A 21,585-nucleotide genomic window follows, 5' to 3' on the forward strand; every position below is an offset into this window, starting at 1 on the left:
GACTATCTCTAACCTTCAAACAAAACTTCCGCTTGAACCTACTTTTTTCTTTAAATGCGCTGACTTAATCTTTAAGGAATTGATTTAATTAACTGAACTTTGACGAAATTCGCTTTTCTGAAGATTCAAATTATGGAACAAAGCACTCGAGAGATTATTCGCGCTCTGTCGAATGGCACCGGCTGAAGTTGCCAAGTCGATAAGCCAATCGCTAAATTCTCTTACCGACGAATTCTGCCATTTCCCACAAATTTTCAAACTTTGTCAGGGTGCGCTATTACCTTAACTTTCCTGGATACCGGTTTAACTTACAGAACGCCACACAATGGATCGAATTAATGAGGGAGGTCGGACAAAATTTGGAGACTTTAAAAGCTCATGCCTCCGTTCATAAAAAGTTCTGGGCGTGGCGCCCGGACTAATCTAAGCTACGGCTCGGGCACCGGAACTTCCAGCCTCTGAGCCCGGAACGGATGGTATGTCTATACAGCCAGAATTTTTTTTTTTTTCTGTGTATCGGAACCGAATTTCGGACCAGCCCACGATGGATCGAGTCCATGGAAGTGATCAAACAAAATGGAAACTTTAAAAACTTATAACTCCGTTTATATAAACTTTGAGGTTTTAAAATTGGTTCCATTGGTTTTCTCGTGAAAATTTCTTCTAGAGGCCCCACTCTAGATGTAAAATATGACCAATTAAACATCAAAACTTGGAGTTTTAGTTAAAAATGTCGTGTCTGATCTCTGTGATTGACTCAATCCGCGCCGGAGACCCTTCACACTCAATCCTGCTCAAGGAATTCTTCAATTTCTCCAAATTCAGCCGTATCACATCCTTTAGACCAGCGAAGTACAAATATCGACGGCGTGAAGATTTTACGAATTTGCTTCGCACAGAGAAGAATCACGGATGTTTTTAAGAATTGACGTTGAGTGCTATTGAGCTATTCCGTTTCAAAAAAAGAAATTCGACGGGAAATCTGCGATGTCGCAAAACCGAGATGCGTGATTTGAGAGTTTCACCGTCAGTACCTATGTCCTTTGGTTCTATCGCGATGTGTCGATCGATCCGGCATTTAAGCATATGGAAAAGCATCGATAAACAGGATGTTCGCAACGAACACCTTATAATCGATTATTTGCCATAGATTCGAATGGGGAAATATTGATAATCGATCGTTCATGCCCTGCCACTGTTTGGAAGTTCTTCCTCAGGGTGGCATGAAACGCCATAAAGAAATGAAACATTAGAAATTTCATGAGGCTATGAAATATTTCATAATATTTACGAGGCGGTGAAATATTTCATATTTTTCACGGGCTACAGGATACGACCCGCACTCAAACGCACAAAACTGGAGGAAAGTCACAATTTTTACATTTTGCGAAACATGAAAAGAGACCGGGGTTTTTCAATATATTTCATACATTTCTGAAATTTCATGAATTATTTTACGCGAAATTTCAAGTTCAAGATTTCATTTTTATGAAATTTTGCCGCCCTGTCCTCCCTTGCAATGGCATCTTTTGGACAAAGAAAATTACGAGACGTGCATTTTGAGGCGGTTATAGATTGTGATGGACATTTCTGTCCATGGACAATTTAAAATAGGGGATTCCCACTGGAAACCACGACTACAGCCTCCGAGGCGACGATATCAATTTCAATTTTCCGGTAATAAATGGGGCCGACTCTCGGGGAGTTATTTCTTTCGGATCTTTCGGGCGGAAATCTATTGCTTCATAATGTGATGCCAGCTCATTATTCATACTCCGTCATGGCGGAGGGGGAGGGGGAGGGGACCAGGGTGGGGGAGGGTACCCCCTCGATGATTCATGGCTTATGTGAGCTTTAAAAGTTTTATTAGATTGGCTCATTTTCCCGCGACACGCGGGAGTCACCGCGCGCAGCTTTTCTATGCGTTTACGTTGTGTTTCCGTGTCCCGCGACGCGGCGTTGTCGAATTTCCGCGGTTTCCCCCGCACACTCCGCTGTTTGACCGTGGAACCTGGGAAAAGGCTCGATTCAGGGTTGCCACAGAATTTGGGAAATCAAATTTAAACCCCGACACATGTCGGTGAATTTCCCTGACAAATGAAAAATGCCGGATTTTTAAAAAGACATAGTTAGAAATAGGTTTCAGGCAAAATGTATCGTTCGAAACGTCATTCCCACTCGAAAAAGAAATTGGAGGTGATTTGACGATTTTTTCCTGACAATTTGGTCATTTTCCCAGACATTTCCCGGTATTCCCTGACTATGACAACCCTACCGAATAGTAGGCCCTTGCAGGACAAGGCGCATAAGTTCAGTTTTTGCTATTTCAAGAATTACAGGTTTTAAGTTTCAAAATCACGCATAGATTCTTATAGCGGAAAACATTTTAAACTAACTGTTTGATGATTCAACACTCAATTTTTCCCTTCACCCCAGTTCTCCTGGACGTTTTATCATGAAAATGAAACTCTCCAAATTTTAGACGGCTGCGAATTCTCCATTAGAGAACTATAAAATTATAAATATTATCATAAGAACCTAGGTACTTTGCTCTCAGGTTAGGAGGCAAAGATGCGAATGGTAGCACCCCCGGCCCTTCGTTTATGTATTCAGTGAGTGCACTAAAAACTAGGGAGCGAGAAAGTAAAAATCATAAAAATACATTTTTTTTGGAGTTGGGAGTTTGGGACAGGTGTGAAACAGAAGAGTGCGCCACACAGTGGATCGAGTCGATAGTTTCAGACTCAAAACAAAATTTGGTCGGACAAAATTTGAAAACTTTAAACGCTTATAACTCCGTTGATGAAAGACAGTTCTAGAAGAGGCTCCATTGGTTTTCTCGTGAAATTGTAGGTGCTGATATGCGTTTCACACCAACTGACAGATTAAACTACGTTTGGCGCAATGCGAGAAGTATTCATGCAGTCTTGCAGGCGCTAATATAACGCCGGCCGCACCGTGTTGGGCGCGATTATTCGAACTCGCGCTAGAATAATCGCGGAGTACTAGCAGTCTTTGTTATTGAAAATACGACGAAATAAACATCAACATTTGGAGTTGTGCTCAAAAGTTTCATGTCCAACTTCTCAAATGGGTCACTAAACCTTGTTTATTTTATTGAATATTCTGAAAGTTCTATGTGAGTAGATAACGTGGTGATTTTTCCGCATTTTTACGGACCCGAAATCGCGGAGAAAACCGCTTTTGACAAATCTAAAAACTGCAAGACATTTCAAACGCACCCGAATGGCGGGAAACTGACGCGGTTGATGTACTGCGGTAGTCATATCGCAGTCTCCTCTCATTTTCCTCTGATGTTTGTTAAAATGAAACGTAATTCAACACATGCAACGATGCTTGTTTATTACAGGTAACATATGAATGAGATTCGAGTTTTGAATTCAAAATATATAATTTCGACTTTAGTATTGTTCTCATATACGAAGAGTAGATAGACATTTGACTGACGTCGTGGAAACCCGTGCCCGCTTCTGATTGGTGCCGGATGACATCATTCGGTGCGGCGCGAAACCGGGGCGTTTTAAATTTGCGTATAAGTTGAGCGATTTGAACTGCGCATTTCTTGGTTATTGAGTTATTTGTTCCCGTTTTTAATGTGCGCATCGTGTTCTATGCGTCATTTTCCTTCAGAAAACTATATTCGCAAGTCAAAATTCGTTCATGGTTTAGTGACCCATTGGCTTGACCCACTGGGCGCCGCTGCGAGAGCGGGTGATGGTCCGAGACGGTCGGCAACGCCGGGCTGGAAAGTTGGCGCAAAGTTTCAGTTTTAATCCGGCGGATTTTTAATGGCCTCCTCAATCTTCTGCCCACGCAGGCCCTGCAGGAGTGCATAATCCCCGCTACATCCCTTCCGTGCCACGTCACAAGACTCCAACGGTCGATCATCGCAGCCAGCTGGGGGTGCGTTCTTGAGACGAAGGCACCCGCGCCGTGTGCACTCGAGTACTTCCCTACCGTCTTACTAAAAAGAGCACTATGAGCAAAAATGAAGTTTTCGGAAAATGCACCTGATAGCACGTTTGAGCGAGAAATTTTACGGAACGAATCCTATGGTTATCGTAACATTAACGATGCGTATCTAAAAGATAGGCGCCTAAAGATTTGGCGTCGTAAAGCGCCAAAGAGCGCTGTAACAGCGATATATATATAATATATTCTGAGGGATTGTTTAAAAATGGTTACCCACGAATGATTCCACGTAGCCACCAGTGGCGAGGCGTAAATACTCGATTATCGATATTTCTCCATTTGAAACTATGGTAAAGAATCGATTATTAAGGTGTTCGTTGCGAACACCCTATTTATCGATCCTTTTCCATAGGTTTAAATGGCAGATCGATCGATATATCGCAAAGCAGGCCACGCCACTGGTAGCCACAGCCGCACCGCACACGTATCCGCGAAAAATCAACATGAAAGATAAACCTGCGTCGGCGAGGCTGATTCAACAACGCACCTCGTATGCTCTACTTCTTATTTTCCTGTTCATTTATTTATTTACGGCCGTAGCAACTAAGCTCTGATCCTTTTGACAGTGCTTTCAAAAAATTCTAACTCAGACACATGTTTGCCATGGGGTATTTCATAATTTTGTTTACTTATTCATTTACTTAATTACTTACATCATGTTATTTCTTTATTTTAAAACTGTAATTAATTGTTTTATTTAATTTCGTTTTTTGTTTAAATTTATTTCTTCATAATTGCAGTTTTTTTAAGGAGTTAGCCAGCGTTTTTTAAACATGCATTTATTTACGATGCGAGAAATCTACATGTATTTACCATCAGTTTCTCACTCGCATGGTAAAAGAATCCATGCTTGAAAAAACACTGGCTGATCCTTCCAAAAAGAAGTAAAAAATAATAAATGTTGCACGCAATAGAAGCAGTCAAATAATTACACTCTTTACGAGCAAAATCGCACGAAAATCACGTTGGGCACGGGGCAAAAGTCTGAAATGCGGAATCTGCGTTGTTTGTAACATGCTTGCCCTGGTAAAAATTGGCGATAGGAGCTGCGTTTCAAAACAAAATAGGAGTTCTTATAGCCGACTGAAGAAGGCGATAGAAAATCATATAGCTGGCCGTAGAAAGTGGAAAAAAATCATACGGCCGGGCTACACAAAGCGATAAAAAATTATACAGTCGGGCTATAGTTCCTATCGCCTGGCTGTTGCTTTTTCGCCATCGGCTATAAAAGGCTATCAAGCTGCTATAAAAGGCTATGTCTTAAAATTGTGTAGAAATTTGTGTGCTTTGGAAATCCTTGCACGGAATCACCTTAATATTTACAAAACGCACATTATATTTTCCTTTACTACATATTTTTTTTCGTCAATTAAAATGAGAATAATCCATACAGAGTGTGCAAACATTTCAAAGTCATGAGTTGAAAAACGCTGACTCCACGAGATTAAATGTTAGAGCCTAACACAAAGTGGAGCGGCGGCGCACTGGCGCCTAGAAACCTAACAGGGATACTTCACGCATTGCGCAATGCTGGCTGCCCGCCCGCCGCGCCGCGCTGATACTAGCTGATAGGTTGCCTATAAGAAGGTTCTGGATTGGGTCCCCCCTGGCAGAAAACGTAGAGGACGCTCTATACCAAATCGTGGATTGAGAGAATAAGACAGGAAATGAGGAGATGCGATATGCCGGAGGAGCTCTGGCAAGATCGCTGTCAGTGGCGCGTGGCGTGCTGACAGCGCTATACGCGCACCGGCGCCTACAAACCTAAAGGGATACTTCACGCATTGCGCAACGCTTGAAGTATCCCCTTAGGTTTGTAGGCGCCAATACGCATGTAGAACTGGCCGGTAGCCCACGGCGCTTGAAGCAACTATTTCACACCAGAGGTATTGCACAGTATCATACGAAATTGAAGGCGCTCCAACATATTAGGAATGGCAGGCGTCCTTCAAAAGTACGGAGCTTTCCTCGCAAAATAAATCAAGATACTGCGGCCCAAACAGAGAGCGGTAATCCAAACACTCAATAAGTCCTAGCATCCGTAATTAGTAACGTTTAGCATACACTTTATCGCCAGGCAGTTGCTTAATCGCCATCGGCTATAAAATGCTGTAAGAAATTGTGTTGCCGGCTATAGAAGCTATTGGAAATCTTACAGCCGGCTGTAAGTCTAGGGTATTTTGGAACACAGATTCTACTGCCAATTTTTACCAGGGTGGTTAGGTCTCTCTTCGGGCAACTGACTGCCGGCCACGAAGAAAATTTGCCCGCATACGCGATAAATTTGAAAACCTGTGTCACAAACTACGCATATTGTGCGCTAAGGAGTGGATTTCAGAATTTTTCTATGTGCTCGATGAGATTTTTGAGCGAATTTACCCCGACAGAGTGTATTCAGTTGGCTGTATCTCTTCCGTGCGACAGACCGTTCGCTGTTAATTAAATCGACGCATGCGAAAACGACCGTTGTCCAATACAGGGTTTCATAAAAGCGGTGGGTTTCTTTTGTCACACGACACTGATGAATAGGATCGATCTCTTTTATGTAAACGTTTGATTAACTTTGAGGGGATTATTCATAAAATTGTTCTACATTCCTATCGTCTTAAACCATCTTGTTTCGTTAAGTTACAACGAAATTGTCCACTCAAATTCTGAAACACCGTCTTGGACATCGGACGTTTTCGCATACGTCGATTCAATTGACAGGAAAAACAAATTTCGGTTTATTTTTTAAGTTTATTTTTTGGCGGGAATTTGAGGGTGCGGTACGCGGTGGACCCGTCCTGGGTCGGCCGGGGTGACGACCTCTTTAAGAGGTGACTGCCTTACAATTTAGAACCTACGGCAACGGGCAACCGAGGTTCTGGGTGTGTATTAAATTTCCATCACTCAAGTAGTTCAAGTGCGCCAAGACGCGGGGCCGAAGAACATTAGCGGATCAATCGCACAATAACGAAGAGATGATGGAACTAAATTACCAATTTGCCTGAAATCCTCCGCACTAATAGCCGACATTCCCCTCTAATGAGTTTTGGATTTCTCTCCGTCAACTCCTGTAGCTCTCCAATTCACACCCTGCACATTCGCCATTCGCGTGGCGTGGAAATTCGATTCGACCGCGCCCGTTTAGGGGGAAATGCCCATTACCGCCCTTTCAATTCTAAACGGAAAGGGTGGGTTTCAAGGAAAACAAAACCGAGGGAGTATACATTTGTGTCGTCTTCTCGAGTCCCTTTAAAGAGGGCCTTCGGCGGATTCTCGAACCAGCTTTATTCTTCCCTCACTTTTAATTTTTTTAAAAAAATAGACAGTTTCAGGGTCTTAGGATTACATATTAGAGTTTACGGCATTTATAAAAGTTCAAAATTGCATTATTAATTAGACCAGAGCATAGAAGTGTGTTTTCCGAATATTTTTGCACAAACCCCCCGCCCCAAAATGTCAGACTTAACGTCCAAAGAGCCTGCCAAAAAAAGGCCCTTTTTTAGCCCCTCTTTCGGAAAATCCGGGTACTCTGTTCAAATTTGCCCAAACCGAAACAAAATAATGGGGTAATCTTCTACTGTAAGTATTACCTCGAGTTCAAAATTCATTTTGTAAAGTTACATTGTTACAATTAAAAAATGATAATATTTTGAATTTCCTCGTTGGTTAAACAACTTTAGTTGATCCCTAGTTATTTTTTGAGGTGCGGTGACATCAACTGACGATACCATGCCTTAGAAAATAAAACGAGATCAACCAAGATTGTTTTTTCAATCGAGGAAGCTTTTTACATATTGGCGTTTTTCCATTGTAAACAATATAAGATTTTTAACGCTGTACTGCTAAAATGAGCTTTGAACTCAAGCTAAAGCTTTCAGTGGATGTTTGGTTTCAACCACATTTGAACGCAATCCTTGAGTTCCTCCCTGAAAAATCACTTTTTTGACAGGATCAGTGAACGGGTTTGAAGTTTGAGTATTGGGGAAATATTTTCCCGAGAAAAAGATACCTATCTAAAATTCTAATCTGCATGTTTAGAACATGACTTTGCTGGGACATAATGAAACTTTACGGCCTTTATGAGTACAAAAAAATTAAACTGCTCGCGCAAAATTCTTTGGACAATTGGGCATTTACGAGAGTGTTGCGGCGAAGCATAAAAATCCGATTTTCCGGCCCGATTCACATGAAACGTCACCACTAAGAATAGGACGTATTTCTACCAAACGGAACTATGTGCATTATGACGTGAGCCCTGTTATGCATATATTCTTACGGGTCTCAGGACTTATGCCTTAATGTACATAGTTCCGTTCGGCGGAAATAGGTCCAATTTTGCCTCCGTAGGCGAAGATCCCTCTTCCGACTTGGATGGTCACATTTATTCAGCGTCCTCAGATTACTCGGACGTATAAAAACGAAATGAGTGTTTGCATGGGGTCTTGCGAAAAAAAAACAAATGTAGAATAGTTGAGAAATTCTAACATAATTTCAAGGAGGGCGGGAGGCGCATGCGAAAGGAGAAAATTTTCACTCAATTAATTGTATTTTTAATAGAACACCATTGGATATTTGCACATGAAAACACTGAATTTTCTTTCGTCAATTCGCAAAAATCAAAATTTAGATAAAAGTCATAATCAAATTCCTGTCGAAATCGAACTGATTGGGAATATCGTAACATTGGAGTCGACGTTCTTTCGTCAGGAATACAACGAAATAAGTTTCTAGGCGCATGAATCCGTTTCTCGGGCAAAAAGCTACTGTGAAACCAGTATTAAAGCGAACTTTGTTAGGTATCTCGATGTTTTGCTTGATCCCATTACAGATGCACCATCCACAAAAATCAAAATCTTTTTCTTAAATCTGCCAATGCAGAAGAACCTCTTTCACATAAACGCGTCCACTTGGGGTCGATGTTATTTCCCAACAGTTGGAATACATATTCTCGAGTCCACGAAGAGGCCACTTTTCGGAAGGTAAATACGACAGGGCCGCGGAAGATTGCCGCGTTGCACTAAGAGGTAGACATTTTCAGTGGGTTTAAATGCAGGGAAATGGTGATTTTCCAGCCCTATCTGACAACACAGGGGTCGCGGAGAGAGGAAATACACGCCGACGAGGAGTGCGTGACAATTTCGGCACTGCGGCAATAACCGAGTTATAAGTTTGTTTCTGAAACTTTTAACTCCCGTCGAAAGGCGAGTAAATGGGAAAACGCGCTCCGTTATCGTCGTAACGTAAGGGCGTATCTCTATTTCCAACGTGAGCCTTGAAAGGCATGGAGTTATATGGAGAACAGGGCTCATGTCGAAATCAAGATGCGTCCTTACGTCAGAGGGACGACGTTGTGAGCGAGGAATACAAGTTCCGTGTTGATCTCGTACCCGGGTTGGAGCTCCCCCCCCCCCCCCCACTCCCCTCCCCTCCTCGTATTCTTCGACCATCTTCGGTCTCATTCAACGCTGCGGAAAGCTCGAAGACTCGAAGACGAAAGCTTATATTTCGACCTCAACAATGGATCGTATTCGATAGTGGTTTGATGTATCATTTGGTTCAAAACAATGAATCGTATTCGATAGTGGTTCGATGTATCGTTTGGATCAAAACAATTGAACATAACCTCAAACCAAAACGTTCGGATATTTGTTAGAACAGCTAAAAATGAGAAATTTCGTAACGATTTCAGTACTCTATGCTAATTAGTACTCATACAAATCAAAAATCTATCATAAAAAACCCGTTCCGCCAGATTGCTCAATTGACTTTTGAGGCTATGTTTATGTTTTGAACCAATCGACACCGATACAATCTCACCCGTTTGATGTATCGAATACGATGTTTAGAACATAACCTCATACAAAAATGTTAGGATTAAAGTAGGAAAAGCTGAAAACGAAAAAATTCCTAACAATTTTACTTTTCATCACCATTTTATACTCAAAATATCACAAAACCAACCACAAGAAACCAGTTCCCTCAGATTACTCAATCGACTTTGGAGACTATGTTTACATGTTGAACCAAACGATATCGATACAATCTCGCCTGTTTGATGTATTGACTATGACCTATAATAAAGAAACGGAACTTTAATTGGGAGGATGAATAAATCAATAATTAATACATAGAAAATCGATGACGAAACTGCAAATGCGTAACTTGGTTGCATCGTTTCGAAATCTACGCTCCTATTTTATTTTTTAAAAGGTGACCTATCCAACGTCATGGCTTGGGATTTGACTGAATATCCTTCACTAAGACTGGGAAAATCACGAATATTTTCAAAACGGACTCTGCAGTTTCACCAACGAAATGTGATCGCATGGTTAGCTCGGAACGTCTACAGACTCGAGGGAGGAAATTATGTGACTTTCCCACGTTTTTCCAGACCGAATTTATCAAAAATGTACAGTTCACATCGTCAATTTGCATGCTTGACACTGAAAATGAACATTTCCGGCATTATTTTCACTCAAGAGGATAGCGAAAGGTGCACTTTTGACGATCTTCCGGTGGAGTAAGACAGATCAGAGCTTCTTATGCTAATATCTCAGTCAACAGTCAACATGAGCAATACATTGCATACTGACGCCTTGATACAATTATTCGTACTCTGTGGACACGCGTGTTGCATATGAAAAAATGGAAGGCGCTCCGGTCACTCTACTCCATGAAGCAGTGCACGCAGAAGCGTGTGGCGCACCGTTACGGAGGGTGGCGAGATGAATAAAAATTCTGTGATAAAAATTAATGAGACAGAACCGAAAAGGATATATTTGCACTCTTTTCAAATATCGGGATATTACATCCCACCGCCATATAGCGAGAAGTGATAGCGTGTCATTGGAATCACTGCTTCATGGGCTAGAATAACCGGAGCGCCTTCAATTTTTTAGTACGCAACACGGATGTCAATAGAGCGCGAATGCATCAAGGCGTTTTTATATCGTCCTATGCTCGGATATCAATACTGAAACGTTGAGGGAAAACGCCGCCGTGCAAACACTCGAGCGTTGTCAGATTTCCTCAGATTAGGTAGGAATTTCCGGGAAAACTTGTAAGCTCTTATTTTTTTAATATTTAAGGAATTTTCCAACGCAGTTTGGTCTAATGATTCTGAACGTTAAAACAACACATAACCGACAACATTTTTAAGAGTGCATGGAAAAATGTGAAGTTTTGACTGTCTGAATAATAGCAATTCTAAATTCTGCCTTATTTACGATCCGTGCGAACGCAAGGACACTATAGAATAAAAAAAACGCGAGGAATTTGAAAGAAAAAAAGAAAAAAACAATGAGCCCTGTTAAAACTTATTTCCTTGTTCAGCCTCAAAATAAAAGTTTGTTTTGCGGCAGCCGAGTTGCGGGGCGGGAATAAATTCCCCCACCTCTCTGCCGTGCTAAGGAAAAACGCCGTACGAACATTTGAGCGTTGCCGAATTTCCCTCCATAAAACATTCATTTGGAAGAAAGTTATGCATGTTTTCCCTTGAAATTTTCTGATATTCTAGATTGGAATACAAACACAATTGTCTGAAAAATTGGCAAAAAAATTTTCACAACTATTCCCATCAATACGTATAATATCTAAGGAAAGTTGGCAACCCCCGGAGGTTTATACGGCGTTTTTCCTTAGAACGGGAGCTCCGGAGGGCGCCCGTGAAAAAATTATGACGTCGTGAGGAGGAGAATGCAAGAGACATGGAGTAATGAACAGATGTCTGTCCGTTGAAAGAAAAAAAGGAACGGGGATATTATCATTTAATGTTTTCCGCAGGTCTGCCTCTGAAAGAAGTCATTTGCGTGGCCTACCAACTTTATCCCGGTCGGAGAAAATTCCCCCGTTTTCTCTTTCATAAATCGCGTTGTCAAATCGCATGAAAGGAAAACAAAGAGACAACAAAACGAAGCTTTCCGTCGTTTCCCGCAATGTTTCTCTTTTTCGCGAATTCACTCCACGGCGCGGCATTATATTTGCGAGGCCAGTGGCTCCTAGCAACTGGGCATTTCACACACAAAAAAGAAAATTATTTATCGTCGTATACTACCGTGCTAAAGAAGAATGCCGTATGAACCTTCAGGCGTTGACAAATTTCCATTTATAAAACACAAATTTCCTGGTAAACTTATAGGAGTATTTTTTCTTCAAATGTTTAAGATAATGCCCTTTGCAATTTTACCTATAGTTCCTAAAAATTTGAAGCAAAAATATGCATAACTTTCCTCAAAAATAAATATTTTATTGAAGAAAATTTGGCGACTCTCGAATGTTGATACGGCGTTTTTCCTTAGTGCGGCAGCACTGTCTTCGTGTGGCGGGAAAACACGAACCCTGATTATATTCTGATACTAAAGGCCTAGATACGCATGACGAAAGCCAATGGAGAGCCTTGATTTCGATCCATTGACGTCGATATATCGAAATCAAGGCTCTCCATTGGCTTTTGTCTTTCAGTCGTGGCGATTAATCGCCGTGTGTATTTAGGCCTTAATCAAAGCTCCAAAAGTAATTTCTGAAGTCTCAAAAAAAAAAAAAAAAAAACCTTGGAAAAGTTTCCTCTTACTTTTTTCTTTGCCAAATGTACTTACGGACGCAAATTGGCGGCAAAACTACGAAAACGTACATTCCGTTTGCGGCGTTTCAAAATCTCCGCTACCATATTATTTTATCAAAGGAAGACAAACTGACACTATCGCTTGAGAGTATTCTGCACTTGGAGAGAAAAAATCAGATAGCTTTAAAAAATGACGTCAATTTTCCATTTGGACAATTTTTGTTGGTTTGTTTCGTTTTTCTGTTTTTCTTCTTTTTTTACAGAAAATCATCATCATCGCAAACCCGGATTGGATACGCGTCTTTGTAACATCACGATTGAAACTTTCGACGTGCAGACGACGCCAATAGGCACTCCGGAAGTTTCCAAAGTAAAAGGGGGGGGGGGGGACCAGAAGCCAATCTCCTTAAGTGGCTAATGAAAATTGGGGTGATCACTTTGCTATACGAGTTTTGGCAAATCACAGATTCAGCTTGCGAAAGCAATGTTGAAATCTTTGATGATTGGAATAAGTGCATCTGAGCGGTGACTGCCGAAAGTAGGGATTGCACTACGGACAAGATAGCGGTATGCGGAGTCTCGGAGCATATTGTCTCTACGTGGAGCTGGGATTGGAAACGTGTGCATTATTGATTCTTATACTGGGGGTTGGAGTCTGGGTGGAAATGTGGAAAGAGAATGGGAATGCTCGGGCGGGAGGCTTACCTCGAGGATCTCGTCGCCTACTTTGACTACCCCGGATTTGAAGGCCGGTCCGTTGGGATTAAGGCCACAAATGAAAGCTGCCATTTTGGTGCGATCCTTATGACCGGCCAAACTGATGCCCAGGCCCTGGTGTCCCCGCTCCACGCTCACGATGCACACCGCATCCCCGTGCGCAGCGTACTTCTTCTTCACTTTGTCTGAAACACAAAAACGTTCGCATCTTATTAAAAAACAGCCCAGACACTGATTTCAACGATGAAAATCAAGTCAAAACCAGACAGGCAGCTTAGAGTCCTAAGCGGTCCCAGCTTACCCAGGCGGTCAAGTGGCCCTGCCGACTGCTTATTGAACTTGATAGACAAAGATTTTGTCTATAGTGGGATGCTGCACGGTGTCTCGAGTCAATAGGAAAAGTCGGACAAAATTTGGAAACTTTAAACGCTTATTCCGTTTATACGAAACTTCGAGGTTCTGAAAGGGTTCCATTGGTTTCCTCGTAAAATTACCTTCTCGAAGCACCCTTTAAACTTTAAAATAAGACGAAATGAACATCAAAATTTGCAGTTTTAGTCAAATATTTGCTGCTCGACCTCTCAAATTGACTCGATCTGGTGTGAGCCGTTAATTAGTCTATTACTTACCTCCGTTGGATCCATCGTAAACACCATTTCCACCGATTACATCGCTCCATTTTTCCTTCGTCTCCTTTGTCAATCGCTTCACCTATCAATTGCTGTTTTGCAATGCAGTTATAAGCTAGGTTTGAGAATATCTTCGGCGAAAAATCATTAGGATGACAATTTTTACGAGACTCAACAAAAATTCAACAGTCAAACTTGGGAAGTAGATTTTTACAAGGAATCAAAACGATTAGCCATTACAGGAAAGGTGAAGAGCAAAACAAAGTATACTGTAGGTTTTGCGAATTTTAACTTATCCCCCTTAAAATTTATAAAAATTAGAGTTCATTTCTATTTGTACGATGTATATTTTGTGGTGGCACGATCCTGGAAAGGATCTATTTTCCAAGTTAAACTGTTGAATTACACTCGAATTTAGTAGAAAATTGTGCTTTTAATGATGCAATGTTAAAAAGTCCTTCAATTTCCCTCAATCACAATGCAAAACATTTAGGTTCGCTTCGAGAAAAAAAGTTGTTTCAGGTAAGACTACGTATACAACCCTTATTTCTCAGCTGATTCCTCGCTTACGAATCAAAATAGCGCGTAACGCTTAATGCTTAACGCATGAGGTACAAAGCGCTTAAAATGTGAGGGTAGGAAAATTGGACCACATTTTGCAAGTGGCTAATAAAATTTAGAAACAACGTATCTGCCGTTAGTGTCCCTACGCAGATAGATGTTCTGATTTATGATCCAGAAACTGAAGTTCCTGACTGCAGAATGCACCCATTTTAATTTTCCAATGTACGCACCATGAAATTTCGTCACAGAACCATTAATCATGGTGCTTAATTTATTACCCAGTCCATCAGGATGATTTTCATCAAAGAATTTCTTAACTTTTCTCAATAATAAGTTAAAAAACCTACAGCAACAACAGAGGAGGAAGGAGGAAGAAGAGGGGAAGTGAGAAGCGAATTCGTGTTCTTTCCAGAGAAAGACAAGAGGAAGATAACTTGAAGAAAGATTGATCGGTGGCGCGGGGCTTTAAAAAAGTGATGATATAGAGCGATCGATCGTGCAACGGAAAACAGAAGTAAGTCGCCTGCCGACGTGAGCCCCGAAGCACGTAGAGATACGCGCTAACCGCGACTCGCATTGAAATATACATACTGCTGACTTCCACCCCGATAGAAACCGCGTATCTGCATATGTATTCTATTCTGATTTACGTCGTTCTTCCGATGCCGCGCCGGGCGGGGGAGCGAAGTCGGCGTTTGATAAATGATTGATAATCGTCGCTTGGGATTCCGACGCGACTCGCGGGTTGAAGAAAATTTCGAGAGACCCGTCGTCGTCAGCAGTGGCGTGCTTTGCGATACATCCATTGATCTGCCATTTAAACCTACGGGAAAGGATCGATAAACGGGATGTTCGCCACGAACACCTTAATAATCGATTCTTTGCCACAGCTTCAAACGGGGAAATATCGAAAATCGATCATTCGCTGGTCGTCAGTCATGGGGAAATTGATTGGGGCCAACATCGAATGCGGTGCGCGCCAAGAGTTTCCAAGTACGAAAAAAACGGGAAACCAAAATAAGCGGTTGTCAATCTTGGCCAGGGCTGCCCTGAGGGGGTGGCGCGACAGCCGGAGGACCTTCGGGTGCCATAAACCGTCGCACAGTGGATCGAGTCAATGGGAGAAGTCGAACAAAATTTGGAAACTTTAAACGCTTATAACTCCGTTTATACAAAACTTTGAGGTTCCAAAAGTGGTTCCATTGGTTTCCGCGTGAAATTCTTTTCCTAGAACACCCATTTAAATTTTAAATATGACGAGATAAACATCAAAATTTGCAGTTTTAGTCAAAAATTTCATGTCCGACCTCTCCGATTGACTCGATCCACTGTGCGTCGTTTCTCTCGCGGAAGTACCTAACTACATTTCAAAGTTGCCGAATTTCCCCTCGCGGACTGCGGAAAATCATGGAAATTTCTTACAGAAAATTTCACAGATTTTTCCTATTATCTCAGGCAAAAAGCAGAAAAATTTCCGACAGTAAATTGCACAGGTAAACTCTTTTGAAAGCCTGAGTTATATTGAGTCGATTTCGCAACCTTGGAAGGGAGTTACGTTCTTTCCTCTGGGAAACGATAAAATAAGGCCGGAGGAGGATCCAGCAATTTGGCAACACCGGATTTCCTCCATTTAAACCTATGCTAAATAATCGATTCTTGTCGGAGCGTCTGGCCCTTCCGAGGATCGATACATTTCCACAGGTTTAAATGGAGAAAAGACAACGTTACCAACTTGCTGGCTCCGCCAATGAATAAGGCGACAATATCGTGAGGGGGAAAAAGCCATTCAGCGTTTCCAAAATGTCGTCATTTTACAATTCTCAGACTACTCTCTGATTCCAAGATTTTCGAATTTCCTGACTTTATTCGGACTTTGAACGAAAGTTCTGCTCCAATTTTTTCCTTTCAATAACGCTACATCTTGCCGAACTTCGGACTAATTTCCACTTCTAAAGATTGAAATCACGGATAAAGGCACTTAGAAGTTGCTCGCACTTTCTTGAATGGCACTAGCTGAGCTGAAATTGCCAAGTCGATTCTTGATTCGCTAAAATTTTCCGGCTTATTTTCCCTCGAATTTCCTAATTTCATCCGGTCGCCAAATTCCTTGACGTTCCCTGATGTACCGCTTCTTCAGACCACCATGCCAGAAACCCAATAAAATCATTCATGCTCAATCACTCACCTCCAGTTCTAGCTTTATCCTTTAGGACGACCAATTACAGATGCTTTTAGGTTCTAGAACGAAGTTTGTAGTAAGTTATTACGATGGAAGTATTTGCACAAGAAAAATTGTGAGTTGGGCCCTTTTAGGGGGCTATTAAACGAACGGGTTATTTGATAAGGGGCGCGTAATTGCCAAAATTCATGAAATTGAATTTTTGACGGAATATTATTTTTTCAGGGTGGGTGCATCTTACTATCGAGCGATTCTTCCAATGTTGATTTTTTTAGGTTTTTGTATAAATTGACATTTGAATATCAGTTTTACAGGAAGAAAGGTCGTAATATTCGAAACATCGCTCCCAGCGCTTCCTGATGACAAAAAACATGAGCAAGAGCGGACGAACTAAACAACTTTTAAATATTGTCATCGAACACATGCCACTTGACTGCCATGGTATGGCAAAGTAAACATATGTGGTAGCACTGAGCTTTTTTGTGGAAGACGGGTGTATCCACCATAATGTTAAAATTTTCTTTTTCCTCCCCCATTCTCCTAACCTGGTGATGTGACCGTGGTCTTCTTGCTGCTAGTATATTATGAATACAACCTTAAAACACTAAAAAGGACCAAAACTAGAGAAAAAGGGGAGAAAAACACCGAAAAATGTTTTACATTCTCCCATTTGAAAAAGTTACGATGGCTTTTAACAATGGAGTTTCGCTTTCCGTCGTCACAAAGAGTCATATGAGCTAAGAGGAAAAATAAAAAAAATTTCGTCTTTCTTTCTCTTTATTTCCTTCCATCTCTTCCTCTTTGCCTCTTCTCCTCCTCTCCTGCTTATTTTACTTCTGATTTCTGATGCGTCCTTGTACGTCAAATGTTAGGAATCCTGCAATTTGCATCAATTAAACTCGGATTGTCATTCGAGTGGATATGGACATTTAAATTTTTCCACTGAGAAACTTGCGATGAAAAAAATGTGAAAATTCTCAAAGTGATGATATTTCTTTAAATTAAAAATCGAGGATTCACTTAAACATTTTCACGAGGATGGGGAATTTGCACACAAAAATTTTATTGCTTTATGTGAGAGTGCCTAATGAGCTGAGTTCGTAGTATTTTTCATAATTTTTTTCTGACACGGGACATTGTAGAAAAATAGATTTAAAAGTGAGAAAATGTGCCACCTTATGACGTCATCTGGCGGCATTTTCCATTTAAACACATGTATTTTGGCATATTAGGTTATTTTGTCAAATTTTCTCTAACAATCATCCAATTTTGAAACCAAGCATATCCTCGTACTCAGTTTCCTTAGTAGTATCACTTTAAAGTTGAAATTCACAAAATGTAAGACACCTGCAAATTCTCTACTTCTCTCTTTTGCTTGGCAAAATTATGGTCAAACAATAACTCATCGTTGCGCATTGCACTCGTGCATTCTCACACATTCATGGAGAATGGATTTGAACGTAGATGACATTAAATGTAAATGAGCGCTGCGGACGGAAAACCCAAGGTTTTTTTAGGGCGAGACGGAAGAGCTTTGATTTATAATTTAAGAGTCGATGGCGCACGCCTCGACAAAGCGAAACAACTCGTCGCGCTTCCGGCGAAAGGGCCTAACTCAATTTCGTCATGAGCCCCAGAGAGCATGGAGTTATATGTAAAGCAGGGCTCAAGTGGAGGTTGAAACGCGCGAGAGGAGCGACGAACCGCGTGACATCACGGCGAGAGCAAACATAATTGAAAGCAAATTTATCGGAGCTAAACCCGATTAAACGAGGCGCGGGGTGATGGGCCATAAATTTTGGAAATTTCACCGGTGCAACGGCAAACAGCCAGCTCCGTGCCGCAATTTGTGCAAACACACGCCGCGTCGCATCGCCCGAGTACATTTCCATTTCCATCCGTGGCCGATTTCCCGATTCAATGAAAAATCCCAATCATATCAGCGACAAAGGAATCATTTTAATTGAACGATTTTGTTAATTGGATAGAGTTCAGCGAAACAGTCACACCTAAACTACGCTATTTCAAAGTCCCATCTCCTATTCTAATTTTTCGGAGGGAAACCAACGGACATTTGAGCTTAAAATTTTGTAGGAATAACCTTCATAATACGGGCAAGAATTGCAATACTTTTCGAGTGGGGATGCTGGTTGCCTACCTCCCGAAAAATTTAGATGGGACGTGAAATTTGGTAAGACCGCAATGTACAGTTTGGGGTCCGGGGGAGGGGGGGATGTTACCCCTATCCAACGGTGGCAATATTTTCAGTTGAGCGTTTTTTCTTGCATTTCAAAAATCAGACTTCGAGATTTCCACGTGAAACACTCATAGTGTGCGAAAAAAATAAGTAGTGAGCGGTTAAGTTTATTTGTTTTTGGTAATAATGAGTGTTTGGGCCGCAATAAACAGAAAGGAACCAAGCCACATCAGCTGTTGCCAAATTTAATTGGGCAATTTAATTATTTACAAGAAAACAGTTGTGCGGATTTGCGTGCAAATTTCAGTGGATTTTTTCCATAGTGCGAAGCAAATTCCTTAAAATATGCAAAGGAATCCATACAATAGCTCCATGCAATAGCTCCATGCAATAGCTGATGTGGCTTGGTTCCTTTCTGTTAAACGCGGTCCATTTTAAAGAGAAAATTTCATAAAATTTATGAAAATTCATTTTATAAAATCTTTCTGTAAAAGACTGTGTTGGTGATTTTTCCAAAGTGCGTTGAATTCAGTGTAAAACTGATTACGGAACTTCCTCATTACGGAGCGAGCCTCTCAGCCTTAATTTTCCCCAAAGTAGTGCTGATTTGTGCAACACTAGTCAAGACCAATCAGGATGAGCGAGCTGTGGACGCTTTTCGCATTGACAGACTGAGTAAATTCTCCGAGCTGGAGAGCAAATAACCAGGAAGCTGCGCTGACGAAATAGTCCCTAAACACATCAACAGTTGCCTTCCTGATTGGCTGTAACTGGTGTTATAACAAACAGCATACCGCTCCGCGGGGAGAAAATTTGTCCTCGAATGATCCCCCCCCTCCCATCATCAGGATGCCAGCCTTACAATGCATTTTAAAACACGTTGGCAAGATCATCAACCTACTCTGCTTAGACGACTCGTGCGTCAAACGGCAATCTGCTCGTATTCTGTATAATTTTAAGAAATGTTGCATCTCTGCTCTGATCACTGCTAGCAAGCGTTTTCCATCGGAAAACCAAAGTCCAACTTTCAACAAGGTTTGGAATAAAAATGTCAAACTTGCCGTGTTGCGATCAATATACATATTGATAATTTCCATAGAGATTAATCCCTCGGTGCGGGTATAAGCATACTGAAGTGTTTTTCTTTTAAACTTTGAAATGTCAACAGATTTTCGATTTACCGTGGGTTCTTTTCAACTTCATCGAAGGCTCAACTTCTTTTAAGCTAACAAATGGAGATTTCTTAACTTTTCAAAAAGTTTGAAAACATCTTTGGAGTTCCCACGACTCTTCGTGACTCCTCTTATATCGGAGTTAAGTTCTTAAAATGGGCGTCAACCCTTGATGGACTAAAACTTATTTTTATCTTGACATAGTGCGACTGGTACGGATACGGGTATTATAAGGAAAACGGTCATCAAAAAAACGAAAGTCTTGCGAACTATACAAACCCTGTACACACCAAGCGGGCTGATAATTGAAATGCATAGACGAAGCAATATATAAAAAGAAAACTGAAAGATTGAGCGATTCTATAGGTGAAAAAGGGTGTTTGCGATGGAAAATGGAGGTAAGCAATAAACTAACTAACCCTCTAAGGACCCTATTCACAGTCCATCGCTATCCTCTTTAGTCAAAAAGCCACTCGTTTCAATTCAACCAGGGTGGCGAAATTTCATGAAATTTAAAATCATGCGAATGCACTAGAAATGGTTATAGGACATTTCTTCAACGATTTTTTGTCCGAGCACTTGTTTTTTCTAGTAGTTTAAGTCCACGCGTTTTTTCGGCAGGGGAGTTTTGGTCCACTTATCAATTATTGAGACCCAAAGTTAATTGCGGTCAATATGTAAATACAAACAACATTTGCTCACGACATTTTTGGATGAAATGTATAATGTCTTGGAAGAATGAGAGTTTGCTAGTTTTTTATTTTTTTGGTTGGCCAAACGGAAACAAATATATAATTGAGAATTTTGGCGTCAATTCTATGAGGGAAAATTCACTAAAACTCTCTACACCTCTTTGGTGCGACAGGACTTAAATATCTTTCAAGAAAATCCCATCCTCTTACACCTGAACCGGATGAACCTTTTGATTTTCCTCAGCTTAAGGCTCTTAGATTTTTCCTGTGTACGATAACTTCGCGACGGCGCCGGCGTGTCGCGGCGCTTCAAACTACTATTTCGCCATGAAGGTGCTGCACAGTATCATACAAGATTGAAGGCACCCCAACGTATCATGATTGATGGCATCTTTCAAAAGCACGAAACTCCCTCGCAAATTAAATCGAGTGACGAAGAAAAAAAGAGAGCTGTAGTCGAAAAACTTTCTAAGTCCTAGTATCTGGATCCAGTAATGTTTAGCCTGGTTTTTGAACTTAATTAGAGGAAAAAGTGACTTGATTCAAGCAGAAATATGCTCAAATTTACCGCCGAGAAGATTTCCTTATAAACCAATAAAGAAAATAATGCCTGTTTGGAGAAAAAAGGATGCTTAAATAAAAAGAAAAGTCACTTAAATCAAGCAGAACCCCGTTTTCATTCAACTATTTTATTGTTGATTCAAAATAAAATCTTTTTGACAGCATACTCAATAATTTTCCTACCTAAATCGAGCCACACTTTTCTCTAATGAAATTCAAAAATTATGTTAAAAGTTATTAAATACGGATGCTAGGACTAAGTGAGTTTTTAGATTACAGCTTTCTTTTTGTAACGTAGTATCTTGATTTATTTTGCAAGGAAAGCTCTGTACC

At 41.0% G+C, this 21,585-nt stretch overlaps 1 protein-coding gene across 8 annotated transcripts in view; it reads right to left on the minus strand.

The window, feature by feature from the left end:
* The window catches only part of LOC109030874 (multiple PDZ domain protein), a 267,841-nt gene that overhangs the window by 58,899 nt on the left and 187,357 nt on the right, over positions 1–21,585 (minus strand). For all 8 annotated transcript variants that reach the window (XM_072300976.1, XM_072300972.1, XM_072300973.1 and 5 more), the window contains one exon: positions 13,247–13,443. In XM_072300976.1, the coding sequence (XP_072157077.1) occupies positions 13,247–13,443 (197 nt within the window). The remainder of the gene's footprint in view (positions 1–13,246; positions 13,444–21,585) is intronic.

This window comes from Bemisia tabaci, chromosome 5, assembly GCF_918797505.1.
Source record: "Bemisia tabaci chromosome 5, PGI_BMITA_v3".
Taxonomy (NCBI): Eukaryota; Metazoa; Arthropoda; class Insecta; order Hemiptera; family Aleyrodidae; genus Bemisia; species Bemisia tabaci.